This window comes from Pelodiscus sinensis, chromosome 13 (assembly GCF_052426305.1).
Source record: "Pelodiscus sinensis isolate ZL-2025 chromosome 13, ASM5242630v1, whole genome shotgun sequence".
NCBI lineage: Eukaryota > Metazoa > Chordata > Testudines > Trionychidae > Pelodiscus > Pelodiscus sinensis.
In genome coordinates this window covers 6,405,001-6,426,118 of record NC_143064.1, presented here as the reverse complement: position 1 = coordinate 6,426,118, position 21,118 = coordinate 6,405,001, and the positions used below count along the sequence as shown (strand labels likewise).

Genomic DNA, 21,118 nt, shown 5'->3' with positions numbered 1-21,118 from the left:
AGAACCTGCCTCTGGAACCCCAGACCCTCCCTCCCCCACAACCCTCTGCTCCCCTATCCCACATAACCCAAACTCCCTGCCCTCCTCCTAAGCCCATACCCTCTCCCCCAATCTCCTACCCTAGATCACCATCCTCTCCTGCCCTAGGTCACAACCCAAACCTCTACACTATTATCCCCTGCCCTAGGTCACAATCCAAACTCCTGCACCCCAATCCCATGCTTGGGTCTCAACTGTCTCCTTCACTCAAACTCAGTGGCCAAAAAAAGTTCCCCACTCCTGTCATAAATAAAGACAGTGTTGAAATCTTCTGTGTTGCATATTTTATTTAAAAATGAAGCCTGGCCAACAAGCCTCCAATTGGGGCCTCGCCCCATCTAGCCACAGCATCATAGCACTCCTCCACCCCCCACATACACACCAACCCTGAGCCCATCATACACATGAACCCGCTGCCGTGAGCTAGGGATATAAAATCCCGTTTAATTGGTTAATCCGTTTGTGACAGATAGAAGTGCTAGCCAGCACCTGGCGACTAAATGGTTAAACTCTGGTAGCTAGATGGGGTGTTGGCAGAAAGCTGCCAAAGCCAATGGGAAAATGTTCTACATTTACTCAGAACCAAAATACTAATTCCCCTTTTTTTTTATTGGAGCATCCACCTGCAATGTATAAAAGTTAAAGGCTGCAATATTGTGCTTATGCAGGGGAAGAAGAAAGTTCTTAACAGGTATCACATTAAAGAAGTGCTTCCTTTTGTTTGTTTAACACAGCACACCATCAGTCTGTGGAACTCCTTGCCAGAGGATGTTGTGAAGGCCAGGTCTTTAACAGGATTCAAAACAGAGCTAGATAAAATCATGGAGGAGAAGTTCACCAATGGCTATTAGTCAGGATGGGCAAGAATGATGTCCCTTACCTCTGTTTGTCAGAGGCTGGGAAGGGGAATACAGGATGGATCACTTGGTGATTCCCTGTTCTGTTTATTCCTTCTGTGGCACCTGGCATTGGTCATTGTCAGAAGACAGGATCCTGGGCTAGCTGGACCTTTGGCCCTACCCAGTATGGCCGTTCTTATGTTCTCATGAAGCAATTCCAGTGTTCCTTGCTGTCTTTTCAGGGTTCTTTAAAAAAAAAAAAAAAAAAAAAAAAATCACTTGATGGAGGCAGCCTATCTTCTAGAGTCAGTGCATCCATGACTCTGGGGAGTTTGTTTTTTTTGTAAGCAGAGCCTATAGAGGGAAGGTATTTAAGGTCTTTTGCAGACCCCCATCTTCTGCCCTCAGAGTGCCAGAGTGGGGAACAGTTGACATGGTTAAACATAGTTTAACTGGTTAACTGACAAAAGCGGATGTGGAGAATTGAAGGAGCTGCTCCAGCCCAGCTAGAATGCCCCCGCCCCGCCTGCCTTTGGGCTGAAGAAGCCCCCACTGGTTAACCTTAACTGGTATGCCTCACCCATTAAGGTTAAATATTCACATCCCTACCGTGAACCCCTCAGACTTCCACAGCCCCAGACTTCTGCACCCTCACATCCTCAGCTCCTGCCATAACACTCCTGCACCCCCACATACTCCAACCTTGTGCCCTAAGCCAATCATACACACGAACTCCCAGCACTCAGCCCGAGCCAATCATATACCCCAACCCAGACTCCTGCACCTCCACATCCCCAACCCCCTGCCATACGAATGACAGAAGACAGTCTGAATGCACGCATGAAGCTGGATTTGACCAGTTATGATGTAAACTTCCAAGAAATGTGTGAAAAGATGCAGCAGCAGTACTTCCATTAAATAAAGTCTGAGAGTACAATGTTTCATCTATGCTATTATTAATCATTATACCAATTATCAATAATATTAAGTTGTACATTTTCAGTCATGCAAGTGAACCTTCCTATGTGGTGCTTTGTTGACCACTTGTTCTGAATTTTGATGCAGTTTGGCTCTTTGGTTTGAAAAGGCTGCCTGTCTCAGGATAGTTGGTCCTAGAAGGGCATGTGACTTTACCACCTAGTACTGGAATCACAGAACACTAGAACTGGAAGGAACCTCGAGAGATCGTCAAGTCCAGTCCTCTGCCCGCACGGCAGGACCAAGCCCAGTCCTGATAGATGTCTGTCTAACCTGCTCTTGAATATCTTCAGTGATGGAGATTCCACAACCTCCTGAGGCAATTTATTCCAGTGTTTAACCACCCTGACTGTTAGGAAGTTTTTCCTAATGTCCAACCTAACCCTCCCTTGCTGCAATTTAAGCCCATTGCTTCTTGGCCTATCCTCGAAGACCAAGTAGAACAATCCATTTTGAACCTGGTAATTTTCCAAGTGGACAGATACAAAACAAAGGATTCCTGCTCTGAGGCAAAGTCTATTTAAGCAATAGAAAGCAATCAGCCATTTGTCTTTAGCTGGCTTTGGAAACTGCCTGGCAAACCCGGCCTATGAGGATACAAAAGAACTTTGAAGAAGTCCATAGATCAGGGGTCAGCAACCTTTTCAAACCAAAGAGCCAAACTACATCAAGCTACATCACTGCCAGATTGGGGCCTTGTTGGCCAGGCTGCTGCAGGAGCAGCTGCACCACAGCCCTGGTTGCAGCTCCCACCACAGAGCCTGCCCCAGGAGCAACCGGGCAGCCACCAGCAGCTTCCAGGTCTGGACCCCCGGCCATGGTGGTTGCCTGGCAGCTCCCACTAAGCCCACCCTGGCTCCAGCACACAGCTGGGGGCAGGGATGCAGCACTAAGGACCGACTGCCCTGCTTTTTCTGGGGGTGTGGCACTATCCCACCCCACCCCCCCATCTTGCTCTGGGGCCTGTGTTGACTGGTGGCCCTGCTGGGTGTGGAGGCAGACTGGAGGTTGGGGGGGGGAGGGGTCTGGCCAGGAGGGAGGATGCAGGAGCTGGCTGAGGTCTTGGTGAGGGGAGGGGGGGTGAATGTGAGAGGAATATGGGATCTGGGAATAAGAAGGAAGGAGGAGCACTACTTCCTCCCACCCCACCCCATCCCACCCCGATGCTCCCATTGACCATGCTCTGCCGTTCCCTGGGGGTTCTCTCCCCCCCCACTAGTAAGAGGATGGTGCTGATGCTCTGGCCTCAGAGGGGGGTAGTGTGAGTGGGATTCTCACCCACAATCTCAGGCTCTAGAGGCTGATGCTTATCCATCAGGCCACTGGGACCCACCCCACCTCCCTGCCTTCAGCTGATGCCTTTTCCATTAGGCCACCCTCCCACTCCAGGCAGCCCCGCTGGGTGCAGGAGCAGGCTGAAGGGATGGGATGGGAGGGTGGCTTACTGGACAAGGCAGGGAAGTGGGGTGGCCTAATGGATAAGCATCAGCCTCCGGAGCCTGGGACTGTGGGTGTGAGTCCCACCCATGCTGCCATCCCCACCCCTTCCAAGGCCAGAGCACCAGCACCACCACCCTGCTGGTGGGAAGAGAAAGCCCCCAGGGGAATGGCAGAGTATGGACACACTGCCTGGAGACAAGTATCAGAGGGATAGCCATGTTAGTCTGAATCTGCATAAACAATGAGAAGTTCTGTGAAACCTTATAGACTAACAGATTTATTGGAGCATAAGCTTTTGTGGGCAAAGACCCACTTCGTCAGATGCATGTCATGGAAATTCCAGAGGCAGGTATAAATATACAGGCATATGAAAAAAAAGGAGTACCAAACAAGAGTAAGGCTAGAGATAATGAGGTCAATTCAGTGAGGGAGGGTGAGGACCACTTCTAGCAGCTGATGTGGAGGTGTGAACACCAAGAGAGGAGAAACTGCTTTTGTAGTTAGGTAGCCACGTAGTCTACAGCATCAATCTATAAGCTTTTGCTTATTGGTTAATCAACTACACTCTTACATCCCTAGGTGCTGATGTTGTACCAAATAAAAGCAAGCAGGATCTTATGAGGGGGATAAGGCAAAAAGCCACATTTATTGTAAAGATGATAATAAAAAATAAAGAAAAGATAGAAGCAAACAACGTTGTTTAACTACTTATTCCTATCACTACTTTACCCTTATACATACATACATATAAACCATTCATTCATACATCCATTCATTCAAGTTCTGTGTATAGTTACCAGCCTGGAAGTTGCTTGTGACAGAATACTGGCCAGGTACTCTGTACACAAGTGATGGGAGTGGGGAGGGAAGTCCTGATCAGATGCGCATCTGAAGCTCCTGGTAGGCTGGCAGCAGAACCTTGGACTCTGATTCCATAGTTTTTTAGTCCAGTTCTTATAGGAATTTCTTCCTATGCCAGTCTATGGAAATTGCTGTATCATGCTGATGTCTCCAGGGTGGCTGCCAGGTGCTCATCAGTGATCTCATCGGGTGGACCTCCAGTTTCTCCACTTGACACCTTTTGGTTGCACTGGCACCTGACGCCTTCTTCAGCCCTTTGTTGCTGTATTCTCAGGCTGGCACCTCTCAGAGCCATTCATTCATCATCCAAGCACTCTCTCATACATTCATACAGTATTTTGTATAATAATAAAAGTTGTAGTTACAGAAAGTTTCTGGGTGGTATTGCTTAAAACATTCTCTGACTGCTAAGTAAAGTTAACAATGCCCTTAGACAATTACAGGGCTTGGCTCCCATAGCAGAGTTAGTGGTTTGACAATGCATTGTTACAATGTATCTCTGCAATGTCAATTTCAAGCAGCCCCTTGCACAAGCTTGCGCATGCCCTGGAGCACAGGGGGGGGGGGGGCTGTTTCTGGCTACATAGGATTATATTCTTAACAGTTAGGATTATATTTTTAACAGTTCTAAGTTACATGACCTAATATATTATATTCTAAAGGGGCAATAATAATCATAAATCTAAACATTTAACAATCTTAAATAATAATAATAAGAAGAAGAATCCTAATAAATCTAAACACTTTAAGTTGTGGGGAACAAATTATGGGGAGTTACTTCCATTTGGGGGAATCACATTTTTAATACATTAATATGTTATCCCTACACTGAGTCTTTAGAACTGAGTTCTCCCAGAGCTAAAGTGGTTCACTGTCTGCATGGCTCTGCAGGGATGAAGTAAAACTCTGTGCCTTGTCTGGGGAGGGGGGGGGGGGGGGGGGGGGGCCAGAGGATTTGGCCCAACAGGATAAGATGGTGGGGAAGCCAGAGATAGCAAGGCAGACAGACATCAGTGGCATGATCAGAACACTGGGGAACAATTCCAATGGAGACTTTTGTGATTAGACCCCATCACATATACCCTAGAATTAAGTGTCTTATTGATTGTTCTCCTCTAGAAGAAAGTATGTACAGGAGGAGATTAGGTTATTCTGCAGGAGAAGAGGTTTCATATTACAATGTAAGGATATGGTATCACTGTATTATTAAAAGCAGAGGAGAGTGCAATAGGATATCATTTCCCATCTAACCGGACAGATGATTCCAATACATATTGGATAGGAAACATCCACACGACTCTGGCACAGCATTTAATAGTGGAATTATTTGTATGTAAGAATTTGTGGGAATGCTACAAAGCTTATCTTTCCTCAAAGGCATCTAAAGGAGGTACTGGAGGGAAATTTAACTAGAGTCTTATGTCTCACTACAATGTCTACTTTTTGTTGAAGTCTATTAACTTGAAAGGTTTAAGTAGGAAAAAAGCTGATGAACTAATATATAACATTGCAAAATTTTCGATTTTAACTGCATTTTTAATTTGTGGAGGTTTCCTGAGCTCTAAATAATGTCTGAGAAATCAAATAAATATATAAACATGACATGAGTGACAGCAAATATACAATTAAGATATAATGCTAACCGCAATATAAACATAGTATGTCTAGGAAATATTCAGTACTGTCCACACTATTCCACTGAGTCTCTGGAATTGAGAGTGAGCATAACATAAAGGAGACAAAAGTTTGGTCTCTAGGAGATGATCCTGGATACAATTTCTGCACAAAATGGTACGCCATCAAACAGCATGAAACAGAACAAGAAGAAATGAACTAGTACCTGGAGTGAAAGAACAGGGAACTCAACTCTTGCTACAGTCCACGGCTATGTGTACACTCGCGGCTTCTTGCACGAGTAATATGCAAATTAGACTAAGCGTGGAATATCGCCGAGCCTCATTTGCATACCTAATAAGCCACCATTTTTTTCCAGAAGACGCTCTTGCACAACAAGGAGCATCTACACTGCCCCTTCTTGCACAAGAAAAACCCTCTTGCGCAATACCGTTCTTCCTGAAAAGTAATAGGTGTAACGGCATTGCGCAAGCAGTGTAGACGCTCCTTCTTTCGCAAGAGCCTCTTCTGAAAAAAATGGTGGCTCATTAGGTATGCAAATGAGGCTCAGCGATATTCCACGCTTAGCCTCATGTGCATATTACTCGCGCAAGAAGCCACGAGTGTAGACATAGCCCAAGTGTATTTAACAAGCAAAAGATAATTTAAGGGAAAAAACAATGTATTTATGTTCTGTTTATTCCCATGAATGCTGCCCTCCTACTGCCTTGTGTGCAAACTTATCATCATTCTCCTGACCTCTGTTGAGCTGCATAGACCACAAACAGCTTAGAATGGAAAAAAGCAGTGTACATTCTGCTCTAGGAAGAATACCAAAGCAGTTTCATAGCATTAGAAAAACAGCTGCATCTGAGAGCAGGGAATCTGATGGCAGAACACAAAGACTTCACAGCAGAACCACCAAATCCTGGGTCATAACTTGTTTTCTTATCACACTATTGGAGCTACATAGGGAAGGATTGGGTTGGGGAAATACACAAAGAGTTAGGGGCAAGTTTTTAAAAGCATCAATACCCATTTTGTACAGAATTCCCATTGTACCGCTGAAAATTTCCCCACTGACCCTTTCTCCAAGGGAACTAACAACTTACAGGAACTACAACTTACAAACAACAGAGACAACCAAACCCTGGGCTGGAGCAGGGGTCTAACGCAAGCCAAAGAACAGGGTAATAATTGCCACAGTTACGTTTTATTTTGATGACGGTTCTCTCATCCCTTCCACTTTTTAATTCAGAGTAGAGATAATGGAGGGGGAATGGCAGAAATGGAGGAGTTAGTACAGCTATGACAATGACAGCTGGTCACCCTCCTAGGTCTAATAGCAGGTATGGTTTTGTAGGCATTAGGGATGTAAAATCCCATTTACTGGTTAACCAGTTAAACATACTGTTTAACCAGCTAACCAAGTAAAAGGTAGGCGGGTCAGCTCCATCCTGGCTGGAGCAGCCTCGCCACCAGCCCTGTGGCAGGAGCAGGCCCAGGACGACGCAGCCCATCTGCAGGGCGCCTGGGTCTGCCAAAGCAGCCCCTGTTCACACTAGGCCCCTCCTGAGGTGCTGGAGCAGCCCATTGCACATGTCAGGCGGGGAGCTACTGCAGCCCCCACCAGTTATCCTTAATGGATGAGGCTTACTGGTTAAGGTTAAGGATTACCAGTTAACTGGTTAAACATTCACATCTTTAGTAGGCAGCGTGAAACAGGTGAGTCTGAAGGAGATATGTGAAAGAGGATGAAACTGTGGCCTTTGAACTTACTTGCCATTTTTACCTGTACTGTAACTGAATACTTTGTCATAGCAGCTGCCTGTTGATCATGGTTGATATTTAGTTAAGGATGAACTCTCCTATGCTAATACAAATCTTATTAGAACAGGACAATAGAAAATGACTGCTGTACTGCTCAAGCACCTGGCATAGTTCCAGTGCCTTCCCCGCCATAGGAAGAGATGAAAGCTGTAGTGATGTTAAAACAATTAACTGTTTTAAGTCAGGGCCTCACGCCCAGCCTGTTGCCTGGTCCCACCATAGCTATGGGATCCTACCACCTGGCTCGCTTGCCCCTCTGCAGCTGGGGCTGCTCTGGCCGGGCTCAGTGCACCTGGCCTCTGCCTGATTTCACCGGCAAGGGTCAGCGAACTAGTAAGCATACGGGTAAGTCTCATCCTTACCAGTATACCATTTAACATCCCTAGAAGGTTGTGGCACCCACAACTCAGCTTCCATTCTCTCTAAATGCTCCTGTGAAAGTCTGTTCAAAGTATGTTTGCACTGAAATAGAAACCTCAGCTATAACATCTATACACCTTTAATAGTCAATAGGAAGTCTATTGACTTCAATGAGTGTTGGATCAAGGCCTAACACTATACACTCTTTATAATGCCAGTGCCTGTATAGGTGTGTCTATTTGCCTTGCATTGTCTGTGCAACTAACTTGGATCTAACTGGTTTAGGGATAACTTGACTGAATACTGAAAAGGGGGTAAACATTAGTTTTACTCTAATCCACCAGCAAAAATCTGCAGCTGGCTAAACTCCTGTTACAAAACTCAGTATGAAAAAGTTCCATATTATTTCCTCAGTGCTTTAGCTTTATATCCTCTTCAGAAATATAATACGTTTGGGCAAAATGTATTCCTGAGGGGGAAGCTATCAACAGAAATGGACCATGGAGGCCCTTTTGGGATGATTTGTGTTTTAGTTCATCTTCAAAATAAATAAAACTATTAGAATAGTGAGGGGAAAACAGCATTAATATAATTCCTATAATATTAACAAATTTTATGATAATTAGTGAGTATGTCAAATTGTCTGCGAGTCTATAACCTTTTATATATGATGCTTTTTATTGTGACATCTCCCAGAGGTCAGTAGTTCTCAGTGAAGTAGTGAAGTGCTGTTTGTACAAGCCTGTACCTATTATTTAATAAAAATAACTATGAGACTAAATCAGGAATTATTAAAGGCAGAATGTTTGGTACAAAATGAGACAGTATTTGCTATCATCTGTCTCTCTCAATGTGTGTGCGCGTGTGCGCGTGCGCGCATACGAGAGAGAATAAATAAAATCCATTCTCTATGATCCCAAACATTTTCTAAATGAATACAACGGAAAGAAAAACACCACATTGAAACAGGTCATAAAAGAAAAAACCCAAATACTTCATGCTGGACTTTTAAGTGCAGATGTACTGGGCCCTTAAATGAACAACAGCAGTCAAGTTTTCCATTTCCTCAATAATGGAAATAGGTGAGCAATTTTCCTGTTAAAAATGGACGGGGTTTGAAGGAGGAGAGAAAGAGAATTACCCCCATTAGATGTTTACATATTCTCTGGCAGACTGGCATTAAGAAAAATATTTGCCACTTTTAAAGCCAATTAGCCTCTAAACAAAGAATCATACTTACCACATGCAATGGACCAGTAGACTTGAGAATCTGGTGTTTGATGCAGGATGCGAAATGGAGCCACTTTTGATGTTGAGTCCAAGACTGCATCTAGTGTCCCCATGAGAAGGCCTGTTGTATTTAAGGTACAGTGTTAGACAGTTTATTAAATAGAGAGCTATTAGGATGTTGCATCATATGTTCAGATTCTAATACTGCATTTCTTACTCAGCATGGGATATTACATATCTAAGTCACACACACTTCCACATCAAAAGGTTTTTTTTTTTAAGCAGATATTAGTTTTCAAAATAATTCTGTTGCACTTCCTATCAAGATAAAAGCCTCTTGAAGCAAACCAAGAGCAATTAAGTACCAGTAAGTTATTTATACAAGTATACAAATCTTATCTTGCAAACTATAGTAACTGTGTAGAATATAAGTGAGCAAAAATCACATTTTCCACCACCAGAAGCCAGCATTTGATAGTTTATACACTCTACCTTATATAAAATGATAAATAAATCATGTTTATATTTGTTTGAAAAGCTTTTGTTTTATTGTATTATTCATAACACTGAGCTCATTTGACACTTGGGCTTGACTTAGCAGATTTTTTACTATTATCTCTCTCGCCATTCTCCCAGTGTCATTTTTGGCTATGATACACAGCACAAGGATATATTTGCAAAGTCACCACTTTCAAAGACTGATGCAAGCACTCATTTTAAAAGGGTGATTTTATTATTTTCTGCTACAAAGCTATGCTGCTCAAAAAGTCAAAACGTTCTCAATATCTATTGCAAAGGCTGACAACATTTCACTAGCAGGTCGCTTCTGCCCCATTCTTACAGCTCCCATTGGCCAGTTTCTTTGCACCACATGAAGACCTGCTGCCCTCCTCCCCCCAAAGCCACGCAGAGACATGCGTGCCAGCAACATCTGGCTACCTTGAATGGTGTGGGGCCCACCCGAGTGCCATGCTGCGCCAGTGTCCAGGAGCTGCCTATGGTAAGCGCCTCCCTGCCAGGGCCAGGGCCTGGGCCTGGGCCTGAACCTCGCATCCTCTTCCACATCCCAAACCCAGGTCAGAACCTCTTCCTGAACCCAAACTCCCTTCCAGAACCTGTAGTCCCTACTAAATCTCTGCCTCAGCTCAGAATCCCCTTCTGCACCCAAACTCCTGCCTGGACTCCATCCCTGCTCCTGTACCCCAATCCCCTGCCTGGAGCTCCCTCTTTACTCAAATTCCGTCCCAGACCCCAAATCCCCTCCATTAATATAAGATAGTGCAGCCAAATAGTTGCCAACATTTTTAAGTGACACCCCACCCCAAGAAAATTATTGCTCACCCCAATGTACCTAATTGTTGCTACCACTGTTATATAATTGTAATAAATGTTGTCCAAATGTTGTCATGTAAGTTATCTTTGGAAAGGCTACGATTTGCTGAATAGGATTATGCTACTTGTATGCATGCAGCATTTTGTGTTTGAAATTGTGAACTTTTGGCTCTATACCTCTAGTTGTAAAATGTGTGGTCCTAGGTAGCACTCCCAAAGTATTTAGCCTGCACAACTTGAGGGAACTATTTGTGTGGCCCATCAAAAGAACACTGAACTCACAACAGAAGATACAATCTACACTGACTGGACTTTCCGGGGAATGTTCCATCTGAAGCACAGGGAATGGCCGCTACTACAACGGTAATGGACATGAGCCCTGCCCAAGTGACTCCAAACACTAGCTTGTCACCTGTAATGAGACCAATGGGTTTCCCTTCACTTGAGAGAAGCTATAAGAGGCCCTGAAAACATCTCCATTTTGCCTCTTTTCTGCTCAAGCCTCTGGACTGTGAACTTACACTAATAGAAGCATTCTGAGCAAAGGATTGAGGCTCTTCCAAAGATATGGAAGCAGGGGACTCAAAGCTGGGGGATAAGGAGAGGCTTAAGGCAGGGGGTGGGACATGCAGGAGTCAGGGCCGAGGGTGGAAGGGGTAGGGAGTCAGGGCAGAGGCGTGGGGGTTGCTGCAGGCTGTTCCCCAGAGTCAGCACATAGCGGCAGGGGCCACGCTACCCAGCCACTCCCTGGGGCACCAGGAGCAGTGCTGTCCAGCCAATGGCTGCTGCCTTGGGCAAGGCCAGGGCAGCAGGGGCTGTGCTGCCTGGCCAGCAGCTGCTCTACATCTCTCTGGGGCTATCGGGGCAGCGAGGATGTTCATGCTTGTGGCCCTCCTGTGATCATTCTGAAGTATAACTGTCTCCCATGCTTGCTGCTCCCACCCCCGGTGGTCATTCTGCTATATAGCCATCCCTGCTATCACAGCCCTCCCTTTGGGTGCGTCTAGATACATGGCTCCATCAACAGAGCCATGTAAAGTAGTTTACTTGACATAGTCAATGAAGTGGGGATTTAAATAATCCCCGCTTCATTCAAACAAAAACGGACGCTGCGCTGTGCCGACAATCAGCTGATCCAGCACAGCACGGCAGTCTAGACGCGGCATGGTCAACAAGGGAAGAGCTTGTCGACAAAGGCTTCCCTTGTCGACCAAGCCGCGTCTAGACTGCCATGCTATGCCAGATCAGCTGATTGTCGGCATAGTGCGGCAGCCATTTTTATTTGAATGACGCAGGGATTATTTAAATCCCCACTTCATTGACTATGTCGAGTAAACTACTTTACATGGCTCCGTCGACGGAGCCATGTAGTCTAGACGCACCCTCTCTGTTTGATGATGGGGAAAAAAAAACCACACACATTCCACACACATCCCATTGTCTTGGCACAACTAAACTCTTACCTTGCTTTCAGTTATGATAAGAGAAAGGTGCATACTATGTTTGGTGGTCCTTGAGCTTTCCATTGAGGAGTTCTTAAATAAACAGACTCAAAGACAGACAGATGGCCAGACAGAAACAAATGCACTAACTCTCTCAAATATATAGTAAATATTTAGATTTTAGAGAGTAAAGGATTGGCAATGGTGTGATTATTGGGTAAGATCTGAGTGATATATATACCTAGGGTTACCAGATGGTTTAAAAAAAATACACGGGACACACTTGATCTCAGATTGGGGGGCGGGGCCAGCCAGCGGGAAGCAGGGCTGGCTAGGAGAGGGTTGGGAGGAGTGGGGCTGGCCGGGGGGGACGGGACGGGATGACTGGTCGCTGGGGAGCGGGGCTGGCAGGAGGAAGGGGAAGAGCGTGGAAGGGGGGAGAACCGGCCATCGGTGAGTAGGACTGGCCCAGGCACACAGATCCTAGGGTGCTGCCCATCCCATGCACGGTCCCGGCAGGATGCAAGGGCAAGTCTGGCCCCAGGGATTCCATCCTGCCTCACCCCCAGCCCCACCCCCCTCCTCTCTACTGCATAGTTGCGTACTGCCTGGCTGGTAGACACACTCATGCAATGTGAGCGTGTCTACCAGCCAGGCAGTACGCAACTACGTACTGATACTCATGATGATAATAAAAAACTTAATTAGAAAATACCGCACATTTCTATGTCCGGTATTTTCTCAATTTGTTTTCTGGACAGAAAGCTGAAATACTGGACAGTCCGGTTCAAAATCGGCAGGTAAGAGGAAAGGAAGCAGCCCAGGGCAGGGCATTTATATATGACCCACAAGCTGGCGTGTTTCGGCAGGAAGCCCAGATAGATAGACAGGACCACGTCAGATCTGAGTCCTTAGGGCCCTGGGCTGGGATCCGTGAGAGAGGGTGGGCCGGGACCCTTCTCTCCCTGCTGTCTAAAGTGGCATTACTAGACAACGTCACATCCTGATTTGAACTAGCCCAAATCATGACAAAGAAAGACTAGTGCTGGACAGACACAGCGTGGGTCGAACTTTGGGATTCGCAGAATGGGTGATAGTTAGGACAGAAATAAAAACACCAGGTGACAAACTTTACACATGCATAATGTTAAAACTATGAACACAGAGACAAGTGAGACTTATATGTCATCTGAAAGAGTGAAAGCTCATGATACCATTTATATATTTTTGTTAGTCTCTAATGTGCTACAGGACCACTGGTTTTTTTTTTTTTTGTTTTTTTTAAAGTTACAGACTAACACGACTACTCCTCTGAGCCCCCAGGCTATTATTACATTTAAAAAGCTGAGCCGCAATGGTCTGGAACTGGGTGCAAGATGGGAGAGCTGAGTCTGGGGACTCATTAATTCCTATCAGTTACTCGACTATCCTGTAGTGCCTGGGGGCAGGCCAGCAGCCACTGTGCTCCAGCCCCACTCCCAAGGAGCCCCCTGCCACCCCACACTGCTGCCTCTGTATCAGAGTAGCCAGGCAAGTGCTGGTCTGCAACATGAACCAGTTTAAAAACCAGCTTCCCTCACGGACTGGCTCCCTGTTGCCCTGCACTGCTGCCTCTGACACAGAAGCAGAAGCCTGGAGTGTCAGCGGCTCTTGTCCAGGGGGCGGGGGCCGAGCTCCTGGACCTAGCACGAGCTGAAACTGAGCCGGGCTGCTTGCCCGCCTGGCACCTAATACATTTTAAATGCAGAGCTGCAGCAGGGGTAGGTCCCAGACCTGGCACAAGCCAGGACTGAGCAGGTCTGCTGGCCAGCCTGCTAAAGAATTTACTGGCAAGGGAAATGGGGTGAAGTGCATGTAATCTATAGCATTAACCTATAAGCTTTTGATAAGTGGTTAACTGATTAATCTACTACACTATTACATCTCTAGCTGAGTGCCAGCTCGTGCTGGGTCCCAGACGCTGCACCTCTGTTTTTTAAATGTAGTAAGAGCCCCTGTGATCTTACTACATTTAAAAAGCAGAGGTACAGCATCTGGGACTGGGCACAAACTGGAACTCAGCTGTCCGGTCTCGCATCAGGTCACTTGCTGCATCTCAGCCTCCCCTGCCCACCTTGGAGACAGTGCTGGGGAGAACCGGCTTTTAAGCTGGCTCCCCCCAGCACCGGCTCCTGCTCATCCCCTTGCTGCCTCCGATACAGAGGCAGCAATGGGGGGGGACGGAAGCAACTAGTCAAGTAATGACTTGGCTACTCACTTACATCCCTAGCTTCTTTCACAAAAATCCACCTATATTGTTTGCTCAGGTCATGGGACCTATTTAGAAATCTAACACAACAGGACGCCAAGACAAAGTAGGGCTTCTGGGCACATTCATATCACAAGTAAATAATAATAAGAAGAAACACCTCAATGGCAAATAAATTAGCTTTTGCCCAATACAAATTTAGCATTCAGAAAGATGCTCAAGTTTATTTCAGGGACTGGTTTAGCATCTGGGCTGCCAAGTAGTCAGCTGAGAGCCAATGGTGACTTAAAGCCAACTACGTCAACCACTCCCAGCGAAACTGCACTGTGTGCTTTACAGCTGCATCCAATTTAGGAGCTTTTGTGCTGCAGAGTTCAGATCTCCACTTGAAACTAGTCCACAGTTTCTGATGATAGGTTTCCCAGAAGTATATACCCTGATGCCACTAAGAGAGATATTACCTCTTAAGCAGGTGAACCTCAGAAAAACAAAGATTCTGTTTCTATTAGGGATGTAAAATCCTGTTTCATCAGTTAACTGGTTAAACGTATGATTTAATCAGTTAACCGATGAAAGGAGGGGGGAGGGGTGCCTGCCTACAGTGCACTCTGGCATGCCACAGACAAGGTCTGCTGCAGCCCAGATGGAGCTCCCCTGTCTGCGGCGGACTCCCCAAAGGGCCTGAGCAGCCCCCCTGCCCATAGCAGGCAGGGAGTTGCTCCAGCACCTACCCATTAACCTTAGTACGTAAGCCTCATCTTTTAAGGGTGAGGCTTACTGGTTAACCAGTTAAACATTCACCTCCCTAATTTCCATGCAAACATCCCAAGCTGAGTAATACTTCAAAAACAGCCTACAGGACTTGAAAAGCAGAGTGGCATAAAATATATTTTCCCCAAAAAAGTCCATAAACAACTTTTTCCCCATCAGCACTAGCTGCTGGAGCACACAGTCTAATATAAACATTGTATGAATTGTTGTAGTTGTATTGATCCCAGGATATTCAAGAGACAAGGGAGGCGAGGTAACATCTTTTGTGGGACCCATTTCTGTTGGTGGAAAGACAAGCTTTCGAACTACGCAGAGCTGAAGAGTTCTGTGTCTCTTGAAAGCTCCTCTCCACTAGGGATGTTAGATATTGTTTAATTTAATAATCGTGTAACCGCACATAAGCTTAGTGGTTACGTGATTATTCAATGGTCCATGGGTAGAGGGTCGGCAGCCAGTGAGCTCCCAGCCCCACTCCCGGGGCCCCCTCAGCAGCCCTGCATTGCTGCCTCTCCATCAGAGGCAGCAGCGTGGGTTGGTAGGTGGGAGCCGGTTGGCGAGGGAAACTGACTCAGCTCCCCACAGACCGAGGCTGCGCCTGCATCCCATCGAGCAGTCTGTCCGCGGCTGATGCAAAGGCAGTGAGGGGGAGGGGAGTCCATGTAGTCATTTAGATTAACTGATAAGGCCAGGCTTATCAGTTAATCATTTCCACAACAATACGCCAACATTTACAACTTGCACTCATTCAAGGGCTCTAGTTGCTATGTGAATGCACGAGAAATCAGGAGACTTTATTGCCATTGAAATTTTCCATTTCATCCTCAGCTTCATCTCAGCTCACAGGTGATTTTAAGCAGGGAACTTGAGCAAAACCTTTCAGCTCCTTTGCTTTATGTTAATGTAAAAGAATATCCACTCACTGTTTTCTGGAGCCTTCTTGTTCACATATTAACAAATATTACTGAAATGCTCCCCTTGGCTACATTAATTTAAATATGTGTAAGTCTGTGGGCAATAAAAAACCAAAATCCTGGTGTATTGGGACTTATAAATACCTTAATTTACACAAATAAAGCAACTGGTGAATTAATTCTTCTCCCCTACTTCAAGTTACATATAAAAATCAGCTTTAAAAAACACCAAGCGCAGTAAGAAGCTGGGACTGGGGAGTCATAAGCTCTGCCCAAGACAAACAGGCAAGAACACTAGTATTTGTCTCCAGGACCAATGAGTATGAGCAGCTTTACCAGCAGCTGCATTAGACAGAAGGTCTTGACTACAGCTTCAACCCTGAAGAGCATTTAAGCACCACAGATAAAATATCACTGCCCTAGCATCTCTGTGTTCCTGTTCAGCTAACAAGTTTTGGAACATAAAGGATACTCTCTAGTTCTACACCATGCAACAGAAAGAGCCTCCCAGACTCCTGCAGAGTTTAAGAAGTTTTTAAAGCTGGAACTCCTAGGTCAAGGAAAACAATTAAGCCCTAGGAGAATGTAGAAATGATTAGCTTCCCAGGGCTATAAAAAAAAAGTCTTGATTATGAGTGCTCATTCTGGTCCAGTGGAACTTGGGAATTTTGAACTCTTCCAGGCAGCTTTCTTTGCTGTTACTGCAAGCTTTTATAAATGCTCAGGGCAACTTGAATGCTCTCAGTAGTTCAGATATTTGTAATGACCATCTCTAAAACAAACTACATGAACATCTAAAACACTGCTGTGAGGTACAAGCTCTCAGTTATCACTAATGAACAAAACAGAGTGAGAGATTCTAGATCAAGCCATTTTTTGCAACAGCACATTTCAGTAATCCATCTCAGGACTTGCTTACACAAAACAGCTGGAAGTCACTTCCAACAGTGCTGGTGCTGCCCCCCACCCCACACACACAGCTAGAGCAGACTAGTTGTCCCATGATTCAAGAAATGAAAAAATGTACTCCCTGCTGGCCTTGTCCAGGTCAAGGTCTGAGTGTTTTACACTCCTGTTTCTAAACATGCTTGAAAACAGAAAAACGCTATGTACGCCTCATGCAACAGTGGTGTTGCTAGTCACACAAATATCTGCATCGCAAAACAGTATTTCCTTATAAATCCCAAACCTAAACACTGCACAGATCACACAAGATGATTCTTATTAACACAGTTAAGTTTTCATCCCATTTTCTACAACAGTTAGAAACCAGCTGCAAGCCAAACATTGGAAAGGTTCAATCTAGTAAAACAGCAGCTGGTAAAATCCGTTCTGTCATATATTCTAGCACTATACATTTAACACTGCAGCAGCATCCACCATCATGTGTTGAGAAGCGGCCATCCTACTATCATATACCAAACCACTCACCTCTGGTGTCCTGCTCACCACGCTAAGAAAACTCCCTGTAAAATTAAGCAGTGCTATCCAAGTATTTTTTAATAAGTCTAAGAGGAAACTCTATTGTCACTAAAAAAAAAAAAATGTTGATTTTCTGACTAGATGATTAAATTTTAAAACCGGGAAACAGGGTAAAATCCATATTCGCAGAGGGACACAGGAAAATTTCTATCTGTACCTGTATCTGCAAAAATGAGCCACAGATATCTGTATTGACATCTGCAAATTTGGATACCCGCAGATATAAAGCAGATATCCAGAAATCTGCAGGGTTCTAGATACAAAATTTGTATCCATATCTGCAAAGGAAAGCCAAGGATGCAGTTACTGTTGGATTTTCAGGGTTCTACATATAAAACCATCTCTGCAGCTACTCGTTCCAAGTTTCTGGGATTGTGGACTGTCCACAAAAGAGAGAGAACAGGGTCATGATATGAATCAACAAGCAACAGCCCCTACAGAAAAGAACAAGTTACAGCAGTTATGGGTAACAAAAAAAAAAATCAAGACTGAAGTAATAGGCAATAAGTAGTTCAATACTGAAGGGAAAAGATCATTCCTTTCCTCACCAGCAACAAACAAACCCCCTTACTCCAAGCCTGGATACTCCAGCTCTTAGACTCATATGAGACTTCTAGCTTAATATATGGAGAAGGGAGGATTTGATTCCAGCAATGTATATTACCTAAAAATATCAGCTTTTCTGGCTATTCCATTTTGTCTATGTACCTTGTGCTGAAAGGAAAGCAGAATCCCTTTGAGACAACCAGAAAAATGGTATAAGCAAATTAATCTTTTGGTTTCTACCTCTTCATTGAAAGGCTGGTATTATGTTGCAGTTAGTTCTCTCATGACTTTGAGAGGCAGTGGGCCCTGTTTGGCATTCTATGCTCAGTTTATCCCTTCGGTTCCCTTGTTTTGAATAAGGATTGCTGCCTCTTTCAGAAAGAGTGAGAGTAGAAAAGGAGGTCCTGGGGGAAGACAGCTTAAAAGCTGGTTCTTCCAGCACCAGCTCCATGGGAGGGGACAGAAGCGATGGTCCACCTTTGAAATGTACAAGAGTCCCCCCGCTGGGACTCTGGTAAATTTAAAAGCAGAAACACTGTATGGAGCCTGGGATCAGCAGGGGGACTCTCCACTGGCCCCAGACTCCATGTGGTATTTCAATCTTTGAAATGCACAAAAGCCCCTGCTGGGGCTCTTGTACATTTCAAAGCGGCAGGGATACTACTCTGCTAGCTAATTAAGAGCCTGTCTGCATTACAAGCTTAGACATGTCTTTGTAACCAGGGCAGAACACTCCCATCTGAACCTAGTTACAAGAAACATGGATATACATCTTGCAGCTTTGCTGCCATCAGAACTGTGGTGTTGCATTGATATCTGCTATTATGCCTAAATAGATCTGTAATAGTGCGTTTTGGAAAAATCTGAGCTGCCATCCAAGAATCCGTCTGCAGGGGACAGAACAGCCAGAGGATGCGGATGCAGACTGGCACCTGCAGCACATAAGGTAATGCCATGGCCTGCTATGCATAGAACTGTGAGGAAGGAGAACCAGTCAAACAAGTTACAAAGCATGCTGCATAATTGGGGGAAGTGGTCTCGTCTAAAAAAAAAAAAAGAAAAAGTGTGCAGCAGATTGAGTACAGAAAGACAATGAAATACTAGCACAGGCCTTTGGCTTCTCACGTATATGGTTACTAAGCAAATATTAACCATGCTGCATATAAAAACAAACCATGATTTAGCGCAGGGGTGGGCAATAATTTTAAATGGGGGGCCACTTCAGAAATTTTTGAAGTAGTCCCAGGTTGCCCTAGAAGGAGCAGGGCCTCTGATGGAAGGGGTGGGGCCAGGACCTTCCATGCTTCCCCGCCCACAGACCCTGATTGGCCTGGGATGGGTGAAGTTTTTGTCCCTCAGAGAGAACCGCCAGTTGTTCTGAACAGCTGGTGGTTTCCTCTAGGCATTCAGGCCCTTCGCTGGTGGTGGGAGACTTCCAGCACTCCTCCTCACACTCAGGTCAATCAGGGCCTGGGGGAGCATGCAAAATCTCCTCCAGCCCTGCCCCCATCCTGCAAGTGGCACATGGCACTTAGTGTCAACTATCATGGTTGACTATTTGTTGTGCGCCTCCGGCGGAGGAGGAGACTTCACATGCGCCCCTGTCCCCAGGTCCTGATTGGCAGGGCATCCGCAAGCTGGATCAACCCACTTGGCAGGCCGGATCCTGCCCTTTTGCCCACCCCTGATTTAGAGCCAACCGTGTCTCCAGCTGGTTATAAACCTATGGCATGGTTCCGTAATCAGACCCGCAAGGATTACATACACAAATCTGATTGTAGGACTGGAGTCCTGTTTAAAAATTGTCTAGAGGACACTAATAAGTAGTTCAAGACTGTACTTGGTAGATTTAGGATGGTCTCTGACCCAGAGAACTGTTCACTCTGTTTGATAAAGTAGAGCTTTTATGTAAGAGTATTACATCCAGCAACATAAAGATCCACAAACTAAACAAACACAGCCAATTATGTTAATTAATACTTTGAAAGTTTATACTTGATAGTTATGAAAGCATATCTAGCTGCAAACATGTATTTAATAAACAATCTCTTTCTAACCCTCGGTCATCATATTAAATGTATTTCAAAAATATTCTGCAATTTTATCCTCTGGCCATTCAACAACGACATTCTTTCAAACAAAAGTTGCCATGATACTAATAATGAAAGAGACAAGCATCAATAACGTAATGCAACAAGGATAGGAAGGGGACAGTAGGACTATATTTGTATTTTGTACATATGTCCTTCCATACAGATGAATACCATCTTGGACATCAAACTAGTCACAGAGATGTCACCTTCAGAAGATTTAAGGGCTCAGAATATGAATGATTATAAATAAATTCTACACATTGTTTTGTGGAAATTCATCTTTAGAAGTATGAACTTTTAATTCTGGAGTTAGCTCTAGATTTGTAAACAACACACACAAGATAATCGTCAAGGAAAGTGATATAACGGATAGGGCTTACTTTGGTCTCCAAAGATGTCAGACTTAAAACTAGAAGGGGAAAGAAGCCAATGCGCATAAGCGATTCACCTTCCCTGGAAAAGCACTTAGCTACCCAGCCAAAGCAGCAGATGCCACACCTCTGCTCAAACCAGTACTTCCTGTAAGAACTGAGTTCATAAATAACTTTTACAGTGGTGTTTATGACCAGAATCACCCTTGATTCCTAAACCCAAACCTGCTTTTTTCCCCTGTATTTCTTATAATTTGTTGCAGCCTTTTTGGAGGTTTAGTGTGTTATTCCTTTCATCTGTCCCTTCTTCCCTGCAAATGACTTGTGTGTCCAGCCATAACCAAGTCGCCAACACAAGGATTGCATATTTAGAGTAGGGATGTTAAAATGTGTTTATTTCGGTAAATGTGTAACAGCTAATGTTTTCAGCACTTACATGTTTACACACGGTGGGAGGTGGCACCACAAACACCAGCTCCCACCTCACACTGCTGCCTCTGATACAGAGGCAGCAGCGAGGCAGGGGGGCTGAGTGTAACCATGAAGGATAACCGATGAGCCCAGGATCATCAGTTAACCGTGTAGACGTTTACACTGTCACATCCCTGCTTGTTATTTTGAGCAAAAAGACCTGCCACCCCCTCAGGCGGTCCAGAGGCAATGCATGGTCCAAGAGGGGTCACGTGCCCCTCAACGTCTGCCAACGTTTATATGTTCTGCTCTGAACTCCA

At 45.0% G+C, this 21,118-nt stretch overlaps 1 protein-coding gene across 2 annotated transcripts in view; it reads right to left on the bottom strand.

Moving 5' to 3' along the window:
* Positions 1–21,118, bottom strand: part of TBC1D8B (TBC1 domain family member 8B) — a 78,907-nt gene that overhangs the window by 56,560 nt on the left and 1,229 nt on the right. For both annotated transcript variants that reach the window (XM_075941109.2, XM_075941110.2), the window contains exon 2: positions 9,202–9,312. In XM_075941109.2, coding sequence (XP_075797224.2) covers positions 9,202–9,312 — 111 coding nt within the window. The remainder of the gene's footprint in view (positions 1–9,201; positions 9,313–21,118) is intronic.